At 36.2% G+C, this 14644-nt stretch overlaps 1 protein-coding gene across 5 annotated transcripts in view; it reads right to left on the bottom strand.

The window, feature by feature from the left end:
* Positions 1 to 14644, bottom strand: part of LOC114135075 (kazrin-like) — a 173292-nt gene that overhangs the window by 35352 nt on the left and 123296 nt on the right. For 4 of the 5 annotated variants that reach the window (XM_028002009.1, XM_028002012.1, XM_028002014.1 and 1 more), the window contains one exon: positions 11712 to 11819. In XM_028002009.1, the coding sequence (XP_027857810.1) occupies positions 11712 to 11819 (108 nt within the window). Of the gene's footprint in view, positions 1 to 5288; positions 5912 to 11711; positions 11820 to 14644 lie in introns of those variants that run through there. The other variant, XM_028002011.1, reaches the window with a different exon arrangement.

Below are 14644 nucleotides of genomic sequence, written 5' to 3'. Positions count from 1 at the left end.
TTGGCAGATAAACAGCCGAGTTTTGGCATGAATTCTCCCCCAATCATTTCTGCAGAGCTTAATTTGTTTCAATCAGTTTATTTACTTCTGTTTTATTGCTGATAAAGAAACATGCTCGCCTCCTTCCTGCAGAGTCAGAAAAGGTTTTTTTCCGTCAACATGATTTACTCCCTGCATGTAGGAGTCTTGCTCCACCAGTCCTTTCACGTTCCCATTGCTCCTACACACACCTTCTCTGGAATAAGCTCAAACTCTCTTTTGGCAAACCCGCTGCCCTCAACATCTACCATAAACATTCACTTCCTCAATTTGTTTCTGCAGTTTGAACATTCTCTGTTAAACGCAGACATTTGCAGACATTTCTAAATCTGTTCAGACAGGAACGCAGACCTTGGTGATTTCTGCTACATGTGCATTTCTCTTCATGATAAATGTGCTGAAAATCTATGAACAGAAACTGTGCATTCATCTAAATTCATGCAGTCTAAATCCATTTCGTACGAGGATCCATTGGGAAACAGCTTACACAAACTAATCACCTCTGGGTTTACATTACAACTGAGGTCAGAGCAGAAGAGCTGGCTGCAGATAGGTGTAATTGATTCAAACATTTATTATGTGCAGATTAGGCAGACTGCCAAGGATGTGCCACTAGAGGAACACAAAGAACACGAACAAGGATATTTAATTATCTAATACAGTCAAGAGCTTCGTTTCACCAAACCTTCATTTCACTCTTACATTGTCCCCAAAATAGTTTACATATACCTCAGAAAGTAGGCTCAGTTCAGATATAAATGACCAGTTAATAATAAAAACTGAAAAAACTGGCCACTGAAACTGGAAAAGGCATACGGGGAGGTTAAAGGTCGATCTATCCGGCTGTAAAGATTCACCTTCTCCAGTCTGAATGAGTAATAAATCCCTGCAGCTCCTATTTTGAAACCATTTTGTGTCTCGACCCAATAAAAAGAAACAGAAGTGAATCATCTGAATACAAACAACTACCAAACAACTACCAAACTACAAAAAGTGTATTTTCTAATTGGTAATTTTGTAGATCAATACCTCTGTTTGCTAATCTGTAATGTTTGTGTTGTGTGCTCTAATTGGTGCATAAAAAAACATTAGAATTTGGGGATTTAACTGTACAGATTCAATTCAAATAACAATAAAAGAATGTAAAACACAATACACTGTAAAAACATACATTTTTACCAAGTATTTTTGGTCCAGTTTCTACTGTAAGTATCTTGGTACATTAACACAATTAATTTTTTGTTGTGGCATCACTTGGTTGTGTTCTGTGTTTGTCTTTATATCAACTTTAACTAATATGTTTCTTTGTTTTTTTGTTTGTTCTCTTTGCTTAGTTAATTGATTATTTTGTTAGTCTGTAATGTTTATTCTATATGGACTAATTGGTGAATAAAAATTTAAATTTAAATAATACATTTGGGCTTACCTGTACCAATTCAATTCAAAGCACAATAAAAGTTGAAGTATTTTTGGTCCAGTTCCTAGTATAAATGTCTTAGTACACTTGAAATAATTCAAAACATGCAAGTAAATTTTCAGCAAGAAATAGGAGCTTGTTTTAAGTCAGTAATTCCATAAAATTTATGAAAAATTACTAGTTCACTGGCAGATTTCTTTACTTATAACTAGTATTATTTTCCTTAATACTAAGGAATCACTGACCTAAAACAAGCTCCAGGTTTCTTGTTGCTGTTTGTCTTAAATGCAAAATGTACTTACGTTTTGGTAAAGTTTTGGTTTAATTACTGCTCTGAGTTTGTTGATCTTTTATGGCCTTTCTAGAGTCTGTATACTCCAGTTAACAATTAATCAATTGCTAAACTAGTTGCCGACTATTTCAATAATTCATCATGATTAATCTGATCAGTTGTTTCCATGTTGAACTTGGAGCTTTCCTGACTTTGTGATGTATAAACTTATTTAAATGAATAAATACATTTAGAAATATCAGAATGGAAAGAGATCAAAACAAATTGTTGAGCGTTCTCCCATCCAGATTCTTTTCCATGTGTTTGTTACAGAAAGAAGAGTGAGATAAATGGGTGCCTGCAGCAGCGAATCTGTTTGGTACATAGCTGCTGTAACCTCCCACGGAGTCTGGAGCTAACATGAAAAAACAGAATAGATGGAGGATTAAAATCTGCAGACCGACCAGCCAGCAACACATTTACCCTTTTGTTTAGAATCTTGTTAGCTCATAAAATCAAAATGCTGCATTTCACCAGTTTTACTGTCATTATCAATATAATGTGAAAATGTTTGCTACGTCAACAGACACCTTAGAAATGACACAAAGCCACACCGAGTGAATAAATCAACAAAGAAGTAAGATCCATGTAAACCATGGAGGAACAACGTGGCACTGTGACTTGATTCTGTTTTGAATCTGCAGCAGAGACTAAACATCTGTCAGCCTCAGAAAAACACAGTTTATGAAACCAAAATGATTTGATCCACCACCTCAGGCACTGCAGAAAATGGGCTTATACTGTACTTAAAGCGTGACTGTTTAAGTGATCGGTGCAGCTGTGATGTTGCAGTCTGACATTTTGAAAGCCTGACCCAGAGGTAAAACCGAAGTAAAACACAGAACCTAATTCATATTCAGCATGGACGAGCGCGCAATGAGAACGGAGTCAAAACTGAACCAAATCATCCAGATATTGGTGAAAAATGTGATGCTAAAAGTGACAGAACCTTCTGTACCGATCTTCTCCTGCAGTGAAATATATAAAACACGAAAGGTTTTGGGTTCATCCACCTCAGGAAGAGTCCCAAGGAAACCACTCATGATGTCAAAGCAGCAACGAGAATTCACCAGAGATGGAGCAACTTCTCAAGGGAACGGCAAAGACGAAAACATGCTGCATCTCAGGAGCTTAGCATCAAAATGAGCAATGACTGTCTGCTGGAGAACTGTCAAATAATCACGTAACACAACATGTACTTATTGTTCTTTTACTTAAACTTCTCTAAGACTCTACTGGAATGCACCTGTATCTGATTTCTAATTAAATGGTACTTCAAACATTTGACAAAGTGTTGTAAATTATTTTTTATAACTATAAGTTATATCTTTCTCCTTTTAGAAATTCTTGAATGTCTGATATCATCTACTAAAGTCATAAATTCACAATAAACATCTGTAAGAGGATAAAAGATCATCTACATGGACGTGTGAGTCAGCAGGTTCACAGTATCTAAATCTTAGGCGAAACACATAAGGCTGGAATATGGGTTTGTATTTGCATAAATCAACATAAGATAAAAATGTAGAACAATAAAATTTCTTTACCATAAAGAGGCCAATAATCACAAATTAAAAATAAAGAACTACAGGCCTGTACAGGGCAAACAAGGATGCCATGATGGTAACAAGAAAAAGTAGAAACACATGAAAAAAAAAACCCAAACAGATAAATATGTTCTTATTCCTTCACATTTACAAACTAACTTTGCTTTTGCGTTGAATATTTTGCTCCTTATAATTAACATTACCAGGCAGAGATTTTCCTTTATTTTACAGGTTTATTCTTCAACTGACCACATAATTTATACACTTAATTACTTGCTTCAGTTTCAACATCCAGCTGGCTGTCTCTAATTTATTTTACACCATATCTCTGTGTTATAGTACCATATTTAGTTCTCTTATCCTTTGGTAATAAATAGTTTTGCGCATGTGAGACGTCTGCAGAGCTACAAAGCTCAAAGTCCAACCCCAACAAACATTTTCTCATAAAACTACTGAACTTTCACAGCATCAAATGTTCTAGATCATATTACAATGGAACCAAGATGGTACTCATGTGGTTACCATGGTAACACATAGAGCTGATCCATTCTTCCTAGACCTGCAACTAACAATTCTATTAGTAATTAATTTTTCTACCTATTATTCTGACCATTAATCAATCGGATTTAAAAGAAATTGGCAAATTCTGCTGATTATTCATTAAAACACTTAAGCTTGTTTTATATAATATGAAAAACCTGCAAATATACAAATAATTTGATTCCTTTTTAAATAACAGATTAAACATTATTGCTTAAAATGCAACAACACCTGATCATTTGTAGCAAAGGATGCATCTGCAGCTAAAAATTACTTCTAACATCAAGATGCGAGAATCTCAGCCTTCAGATTTAACATCCTTATAATGCAGGGTTAATTTGTTTATATTAAATGCAAAATGTTTGTATTTCTTGTACAATTTTGGCTTAATTACTGCTATTAGTGTGTTGTACCTTCAGCAAATTGCCTTTTTTAGAGTCTGTATTCTCCAGTTAACGATTAATCGATTACAAAATTAGTTGACGATCATCTCAATAATCGATTAATCCGATTAATCGTTTCAGTCCTGCCGTGTATATGTCTGTCTGTCTTGATATGTACATATTTTGATAGTAAACATTAAAATGTGCAAATGACAAACATGATTTAAAGAAACATAGCCCTATTTTGAACTACTGTTGTTTTGGTCATTTGAAATTTATTCAAGATGACAGATTATAACAATATTTCTCCATCCAACAGTTGATATTGATCTTCATAGAAAACACAGTAAACTAAAATAATTTTAAATTATTTGCTGTCAATGCAATTGTAAAAAAATCACAACCCACACATGGTTGGTATTATTGACTGAAAAAGTCAGTCAGATAAAAAAAACAATGAGAAGTGCTAAGGTACAAAACAAAAAGACTGTTTTCATAACGACTGATGGGTTTTGATTATGTTTACAAAACATCCAGCAGAGAATAATACTAACAATAAAACCTCTTCAGATGAAAAATGTCAAAAAAGTACTCAAAATATTTATACTTCAGCAAAAGTACTCAATTTAAATGTCAGAATTGTAAAATCTCTTATTTAAACTGTGTAGAAATATCAGGCAGACATTCTGTTGGCACAGAAGATTGATTAATGAAACTAAGTCATGTATCCAATAAAATAACTAACTTATTGAATGTAAGTTTCCCGTTGAGGAGGAGCAACAACACGTTCCTAATGGATGAGTCCAGCGGGAGAAAATGTAATCTCCACCTCTTCACACAATAGAGGCGGACGTAATTTATGAGGTTAGTCACAAATCCTGACTCACATGGAGTTTCTCAACTGAATAATTTTTCATATTCCTGTTACGTAATGTACAGATAAGCACCTCAAGCAGATAAACCCAACACACACACACAGCAACAACCCGTTTCTTCAGCCAGATTTGCCTTCCTTTCAAACATAAACTCACCGGCCTTCCCCTCCTCCTTGTTGGACCTCATGTCCTCCCCGGCTCCGGCTCTGTTTGACTCCACTGTCAGCTGTGGTGTCAGCTCTCATATCAGGTGAAAAAACAGAAAGAAAGAAAGGAAACACGCAGACATGTAGGCACAGAGCGGAGCTCTCACCATTCAAACCTCACACACTGCTCTGCTGCAGCCGGCCGCTCCCAGCTCAGCTCCATCAGGCTCCACCCAAACAGGTAACCAGGAAGTCGTCACCTCGCTGACTCTCTTTTATGGGTTTCTTTGGTCTCTTGGTGGCTCTTCTGTCTTTCCCTGGACACACCCAGAAGTAGCCAGGACGACACGCGCCCACGCACGCCTGAGGTTTCCATCTGTCCCCCATGAATAAAGATGGGACCCAAATCTCACCTGAGGGCTCAGGTAGATAATCAGGCGTGGAGCTCTTACTCCACCTGACGGCTGACCCACGAAGAGGAAATCGCTGCCAAGAAAAATAAAATCCACTCCAAACCCGTTCACCTCTCTGAATCTGATGTTTACATCAACAAATCCCTGATTTAACTCTGGCCAGAAGTTACAGGAAGTCAAACTCTGGATGTTTTTAAAATGTAACTTTTGTACAGCATTGAGAAAAAATGTTCTTACTTAAATGTTTCATATAATTGCATAAATAGAGATAACATTACTACATGAAAAAAAATAGTTTTATATAATCACTCCCTCTACATCACAGGTGTCCAACTCAAGGCCCGAGGGCCACATCTGGTCCACCATAAGTATTTAAAGTATTTAAAAATTGAACATTAAGACAACAGTTGTATGTTAAAATGTTATTTTATCAGTCAAATAAAATCAGTTTTCAAATCACAACATCAATGTGAAAACACGTAAAAAATGTTTTTTTAAATTACTAAATGAAAGCAGAGAAATTTTAACAGTTTGATAGGACGTTTTCTCAGTACATTGTGACCTGAATGCCTGAATAGAAAATGAGTTGCTGCTGCAGAACCTGAACAACCTGCTGTAATCCTGCTTTCCTCTGGCTAGAAAATCCTAAAATTTATGCATTAGGACAATAATGGAGCTGAATGGAGGTTTAGAAGTGTCCTAGTCAAAGTCTGGACACAAATTAGTTTGATTTGCTGTAGAATGAACAAGCCATTTGTGTATATCTTAAAAATAAAATCTACAATTTTCTCCATACCGGATTCAATTTCCGATTTTAATTCATTTCTTTTTTCTTTTGAAAAAGTGTCTTTTATTTCAAACATTCTGTGAATTGAGTATTAGGATCAAACTACATTTTGTTTTGTTTAATTACAAGAATGTTGTCATAATATTAGCAGAATAAAGAAATAATTTTACTACAAGAAAGTCTTGAAATCACAAAAAAAAGACGTTTTAATGAGAAAACAGCTTGAATAATTAAGTTGTAATTATTACTTCAATCTCCAAATATTAAAACTTTATTCTCGCACTAAACAGCTATGTTCATGTAATATTATGACTTTCTTTTCAAAAAATGATAAAAACAACTCAAAGTCCAAATAAATAGAAACTGTAAAAAACGCTCGTCAAGCAAAATGGCCGCCTTGGACGTATGGAAACCCAGTGATGGGAAAAAAATCCAGATATTCCAAAAATGTATTCTTCAAAAAAACAAACATGTTATTAAATGATAAAATTGATTTATCACTCAGTCTTTAATTAAATTGAAACCATTCCGTAAAACTCAGTTCACCGTTTGTTATAGAGGCAGTTTGGTTCGAATAGCCTTTTTCCTCTTGTTACATGAAATCATCATTTGAAACTGCATTGCGTATTTATTCAGACTATCTATGGCTGATTTCAAATACAGTCCTGTGATATGATCTTGTTACCAGTGTGACAAAAACACAAAAACTAAAGACGTCCTTATGCGAGTAAACACGTCTTCACAGCTCTGTACGGATAAAGATGTATATGCAGTTCCTGCTTTAGAGCAAATCGCCTCAGCTCTGTCTGCATACACAGAGATGTGTTTATTAATATGGGCTTTCTGTGTTATCTTAAACCCTGCGGGCGTTTGATTGCTTTGCCGCTTGTTGCTGACTGAGGTCAGTCCGTGTCGTGTCAGAGGAGCGCCGGGATGTGAGCGGACAGAGTAAATAAGCTTATTCCTCTGCCGTTTCACCTCTTTCTGCCGCGGGCAGGGAAAGGCAGGTGGTTTTAAGCAAAATTAATTCAGCCTGCAGGGTCCAGCTGGATAAGAACTCATAACAGAGTTTCGGGTTTATAAGCACTTGAGCGACGCAGCTGGAATACTAACGGGGTAGAATGGTGTGCATCGAGTAGTTTTGGTTAAATCCTTTATATTTGTGGACTTGTCAGGTGTTTGCAGCAGTAGTATCACTTCTGCTGCTACATGTCAATGGTTGAGATTTAGCTTTTTAGCTTCACTCCAAGATCAGATGTGATCTAACCAAATAGTTGTCGCATGAGGCAATGCATCTGCCAATCACTCTGACTGCTCCAGGATCACTGCCAGACAAAGTGTTGCAACAGAAACTCTCTTGCTGATGCGTTACTTCATGTTCGTCTACACTGAACTTATCATATTCAGTGCAAAATATTTACAATTTAATGACTTGAATGAAGTCCAACTTTTTTCACCTGATCAGAACAAATGTTTATTGTTTTGTTGTTGTACATAAGTGACGAAACATTCACTATGATCTCTCACGGTTCATCGAGGAAAACGATTCATGAATACCATCTGGAACAAGAAAATTAATAAAGAACTTCTCTAACATTGTAATGTCTTTCTCATGTTTGGTTTAGACCGAATATACATCAACTTTTAGTCTCTGTGAAAAATGAACAATGAGTCAACTTCTACTTTGACAAGTCTCTCTGCTTTTATTTAAGTCAATTATAATTTAGTTGTGTAAAACTGCCACAATGAATAAAGTTCATGTTTTCTTCATAAGCTTTAATTCAGTTCAATTTAAAAACGTATTTTGGGATAAAAAATAGAGAAAAAGTAAAAGTAAAAAGGTTTTAAAGTAAAACACAACACTTAAAACAACAACATAAATATAATCGAGCTCCAGGAATGTCGATTTAGTTAGCTAGTAAATCAGTGGGAGGAAGAGTACATTTATTACCTCATCTCTTCTCTATCAACCAAGTTTTTATTCTACAAAGGCAACATAAAGCCTCTGGCTAAACTGTGTTAAATGTGGACATTGCTACAGTTCCTGCTCAAATTATTCCTTATGACTCCACAAATAAAAACACAACATTTTTCAACACTGCACATATAAACTGTTTTATATGGCAAAATTTAGATTATAATTTATTCCTCCTAAAAAAATAGAAGTTGAGGTTGAAAAAGTATCATGATATAAGCGTTTCATATCAGTCAATATTGACAGTTATTATTCGTTAGTTTTCGTTTTAAATATCTGAAATACTGCCACAGTTTTCACTCTGTCGATTTTTATTTTTAAGCAGTTGTAAGGCACAGAGGAAAAATTTTAAGCTGCTGCTGCTGCACCAGTTACTCGATAGGTTGTTGCTAGGTAACCGAAGAGTGAGAGAGTTGCTAGTTAACCAACGAGTGAGGGAGTTAGTTGATTCCACCAACGCTGCTTAGCTAGCAGTGAGAGGTTGGGCGGCTAAAGCCTTTCCTGTGCCTCCATTTCCCAGAATGCTGTGGGGTTCTGGATCACACAGCATTCAGAAATCTTTGAATATTCTTTCAGACACATATGTCTATTACAATATTTATCATTATTGATTTATTGTCCCACCCTACTTTGGATATTTTGGAGTATTTGTATAATTTTATTTAAGAGTGATATACCTATTAAAACGTTTTGGCTCCACTTCTTGCAATCTAAAATCAATGTCACTTTTTAAATTCTTACCAATAAAACTGATCATTGTTTTTTTTAATCATCTTATTATGTTGTATGATTAAAGAAAACTTCACAACCCTTGCAAATAAAATATGAAATACAGAACATAACACATAAAACTAACACAAATTATCTATACAAAATGTTTTGCTCTCTGTTTCTAAGAACAGTGTAATGACACTCTTTGGATGCAATATTTCACATAATGAGGCATTTTGACCAATGTTGCTGTTTGAATGTTTAACGTCAAGCTGCAGCTGACCTCCAAGCTACGCTGAATCCTTTCCACAGTCCTGCTTTTATCCTGACACCTCCTCAGGTTGAAATTTTCTACTCCTCAGTGTCCTTACGTTTCTGCTCAGCTCCCTGTGTCTCTGTGTCATTCATTTGCTTTGCTCATATTTAAAGCCTGAAAAAATGATCATCTTCTGCGCTGCTCCTTCCCCTCCTGTTCTGCGCTCCTTTCTATCATCGGCACACGGCTGACCTGCAGCTCTGTATTAACACTGCTGCAGCGTGTTGATAGAGGGCGGCATTAAAATACAAGCAGGGTTAGAGACGGGGAATCGGGTGAAAAAGGAGGGAGAATTAGTTTTTAGGGTCACATCTATCACTGCTTTGCAAAAACACAAAATATTACCAAGTATTTTTTGTCTAGTTTTGGAATAAGACAGAACTAACTCACAAGTAACTTTTCAGCAAGACATAGGAGCTTGTTTTAAGTAAATAATTCCTTAATATTGATGAAAAAAGTACTCGTCCCATTGGCAGATTATTTCACTCATTTTCCAGTGTTAAAAGTTAAATAATCTGCCCATGAAACTAGAACATTTTTATAAAAATTGAGGAATTATTGACTTAAAACTAGCTCCTACATCTTGCTGAAAGTTACTAATAAGTTAGGTTTGTCTTACTTCCTGTGTACTCAGATATTTGCACTAGAAACCAGAGCATAAATACTTGGTAATATTTTGTATTTTTGCAGTATGGAACTAAGAAGATGTTTGTCTTTCTGTCCTGTGGCACAGAAATGAGCTCAGTTCGGAATAAAGACCTCAAAAAGTTGCATAAGGGTTCAGTTTAGTTGAAAATTGAAGTAAAAATCTGTGCAGGAACATTAGGTTCTAAAAGTTTGAGGTTCACTGTGTGACCTGTGATATCACAAAATGAGGTTAAAGTAAATTTTAGAGTTTCTTTTAGTGGATAAATCTGGTTTGCAAGAAGTACTTGTCTCTTAAAATATGATGGACAACGAAGCCACTTCTCGTTCCACTTGTCATTAAACAAATATTTATATCGTATTAAGATAACCTGAGTAAACACAAAACTCAGATGTCAAATAATGACGTCATTTAAAGCTTTCCAAGCCAAGCTCGCTCTGTGTGAGGCCAATAAGCTCCAATAACATCCATCCAGTGTTTGTCATGAATGATAAGGAGTGTTTTGTATTGCTGTGGACACATTAATTAATTTTTCATCGCTTTAATTCATTCAAACTGGGAGGTTTTCAATCATTAACAGTGTATTGGAGACTTTTCCAGAGTATCTCAGTAGGATTTGATCCCAGAGTTTGACTAGGCCATTCTAGGTTTGGATTATTTTATATTTTCAGCTATTCAGAGATTGACTTTCAGGGGTGTTTTGGTTTATTTTATGATGACGTTAGTGTTTCTCTAGTTTTAAGGAGATGCAAACTTTCCAAAACGTTCCTGTCTCATCAGTCCACAAAATGTTTTCACAAAAGTCATGGGGATCGTAAAGATGAAAATAATAAAAGTGATTAATCGCAGTTTTTTCATGACTTAATGAGTCATGTAAGATTCAGGCTATTTTTTCCCCTATAAATAAAATCATCAAAATGGCTTTAGTATTAACTTGGCTTATCTTTGTCTGTTTTCTATAGGGAACATCATTTTAAGCTCTTCAATTAACAATGAGAGTTTTTGTGTTGAGAAGAAGAAATGGACACACAGCTAAAGATTACATAACAAACAGAAGTAGTGATTTGTGATCAATACTTTTGTGAAGTGGTTGCATATTGGTGGGACGATTACTGCAGCAGATGAAATGAAAAGAGGCCATCATCATCTTGAGCTGCACTCCTCATAAAACACGGCATTTCTCATGGTAATTGTGGAAGATAAGCGATCTTGTTGCGACGCTATGACGGCCCATTACGATAAAACTCAAGAACGATGCATTTCAGCAAACTCCACGGCAATCTGCAAAGCAAAACTCCCGTCTGTGGACGTCTGGTGATCAATATGACACTGCGAAATAGGTGACAGAGCAGATTAGGCGCTGGGCTCAGATAAATCCGGGCCTGCGGTGAATGCTAAGGGCCCTCATGGCCAGACACCAAGTGTTGTTATCTGATTGTTCTCGCCTGCGAAGGCCTTTCGCTCCAGATTTCACCCCCCGAGCCGAGCTGACAGCTCGGCGTCCTTTTAACTGCCAGGATAAATCACCGTGCTCACTTCCTGCTGTCACCACGGCAACGCCTTGTAATTTGAAGCAACAATGTACCTTTGCCTAGCGAGCAGTCTGCAGTGCCAAAGTCCATCAGGCTGGATATCTCTGTCGGGTAGCACATGTCCGTCACCACCGTCTTCTGCCTGTGATGCACCGACGGATCTGTAGAGACATAAATGTAAGTTTTAGAAAAAATGTTTTAAATTTTATCTGGACGTCTTCTTTACATAAAAATCTGATGATATTTACACAGGAGTAGTCCTCTTGTGCGTGAATATGAGCCATTTATTTCTACCTTCTAATAATTTAATTTAATATTTGCTGCTTTATGGTGGGATTATTATAAAACAAACAACTTAGAGGATTTTATTAATCAAGAATTTGACAAACAAAAAATAACAAATAGCTTCGCAGCAAGAGCTCATTTTAAGTGAATAACCCCTTTATATTGATTTTAAACATTTCTATTTCCACTGGAAGATTATTTCAGTTAAAATAAGACATTTTACATGTAATCAGTGAAATAATCTGCCAGTCAAACTGGAATTTATTCATCAATATTAAGGAAATTATGACTTAAATCCATCTCCTATATCCTGCTGAAAAGTTACTTGTAATTTGGTTTTGTCTTATTTCAAATGTACTAAATATTTGCATAAAAACTACACCAATAAATATTAAGTAATATTTCGTGTTTTTGCTGCTATTTTTCACAGATTAATATAATTTTTATGAATAATGTCACAGATTTGAAGTTGTCTAAAAGACAGAAACTGATTGACTTTTAAGTGTATAATTACTGTTTTCTTTCCTGATGTTTAATATTCTGCAGAGCAGATAAAGCTGAGCTCACATTTTGTCTCACTCGTTCTTTCCACCAAATTCTGCAGGTAAAACTCCTTCACTTAACTAAAGTTTTCTGTATAATAAACACATACAGTATGTCACTAAAATCCATGAAATTTTACATAAAGTTTTTTCACAGTGGTTGCTCTTTCCATTATCGCTGCGTTAAGCCCTCAGCTGCTCTCTGCATAACATTTCCCACCGTCCGTTCACGCTCCAGCGTGTCCGTTTCACAGCTGTATGGTAATTATTGGCGTTACTGACCGTTCCTCCCCTCTCGCCCCGCAGCATCACTCCTGACCTGTCAATAACTGTTTAGACGGGGCCAGGCTGACCTTTCCTTTGGTCCTTAATATGGAGATTGGGCGGCAGGCCGGCTCGCACTCGGCTGCTCTGAGACTACTTCACTTCAATAATGAGTGGGTCGTGGAGGGTAAGCAGAGCGTAGCGAGACAAACACGAAGGGAGGAACAGCTCACCTCTTACAATTGCAGCATTTAATAGAATATATAATTTCACATATTTGTTAAAATTGTCACCGTGTTGAGACAGTTTAATATGAGACAGATAACGATCGATGTCCTCCTTCCTGAGAGATTATTAATGTCTGAAGAAACGCATCACTTCCAACCAAAAACAACCAATCAGAGCCAGGAGGCGGGGCTAGGCACTAGCCGCTAACGGTGGAGAAACGACTTACTGTTACAAGACGACCGTTTATCCGCCGTCATGCTAAATAGCCACAGCATTCACAACATGCTATGTGTCGTCGTTATGCTATGCTGGCTGCAGCGCATCAGAGAAAAATACAGCTGTGGGTAGTAACTAGGTACATTTACTCACTTACATTTACTTTGTAAATTTTTGGAAAAAATGTACTTGGGAGTATTTTTATCACGCTGCACCTTTTACTTTTACTTGAGTAACTTCACTGAATGAAGAAAAAACATGTTTTGACCAGAAATTCACCAGACGCAGGCACACACCTGTAGTTTCTGTTTAATTTTAATAAGTCTTATAATGAAACTAATTGATTTGAGGTTTTGTCTGACTTTGTTATTTATTAGTTACTTATGTTATTTATATTAATTATTTTAATTTTGATGCTTAAAATACCAAAATGTCCACTTAACTTTGTATTGATTAAGTAATTTTTTAATGTAAAATGTAAACTCTTTACCAAATATTTTTGTACTCTTACTTGAGTAATTTCTTGCACGGCTACTTTACTTAAGTAAAAATATGTTGTAGTTGTGCTACTCTTGAGTAAATTTTTTAGATACATTTTTTATGCGTCTCATGACATACAAAACCCACCTTTAGAGAAAGAGAGGGAGAATGAGCAGCGCCACACCCAGATTGTGATTGACAACGCTAAGATCACGCTAAGATTGGTTGTTTCTAGTTGACACGGGAGGGCAGCTCAATTTTTTCACAGATTATGTGTCTCATACAAAATGTAAAAAGGTATTTTAAAATAAAAGTTACAGACTCCAGCTTTAACGTTTCATGTCTTAGTGAGGTTAAAAACAAATATTCCAGTAAATCAATTCATACTTGCAGTCATTAAATATTTTCAAACTAAGATGCGTGTCTTCTCCAATTTGTCAAAATGTGCAAAGTTTAATTTTTCCTGATGTGAATGTTTTTGTGGGAGGATTTTCTGACCTCAGAGGAGCCCATGATTAGCTGCAGCTCATTGTGTTTCACACAGAAACACCCTGACAGTGTGTCTGCTGCAGTAAGTGGGCTGCAGAGAAGAAACCAATGAATCAAATCAAATGACTTCTGCCTGGTTGGACCTGAAAAGTGAGAATTTCAGGGTTATAATGAGGCCAAACAGTGCTGAATGCAGAGTACTGTAAGTTTTACTTTCTTTTTCCAATTGCTCTCCACAATGTCCCTTTTAGAAGACATTTAGCTTTCCATCATGAGGCCAACAGTTGGCATATGTGGTTATGAAATGACGATTAAGGGCAAAGTCACTGATTGCAGAGATTTTTTTTTCCAGACAGTCTTTGTGAAAAAAAAAACAAACACTTTCGGCTGTATTCAGTAAAACTCTTTTGACTCCTCTGAAGCTGAAAGTTAACGCTCGCTCTCTCTTTGCATGACATGCCAGATGAGTAGATGCATGAGGC

Source organism: Xiphophorus couchianus, chromosome 20 (assembly GCF_001444195.1).
Source record: "Xiphophorus couchianus chromosome 20, X_couchianus-1.0, whole genome shotgun sequence".
NCBI lineage: Eukaryota > Metazoa > Chordata > Actinopteri > Cyprinodontiformes > Poeciliidae > Xiphophorus > Xiphophorus couchianus.
The sequence above is the reverse complement of the archived record's forward strand: the minus strand, read 5'-3'. Positions and strand labels throughout refer to the sequence as shown.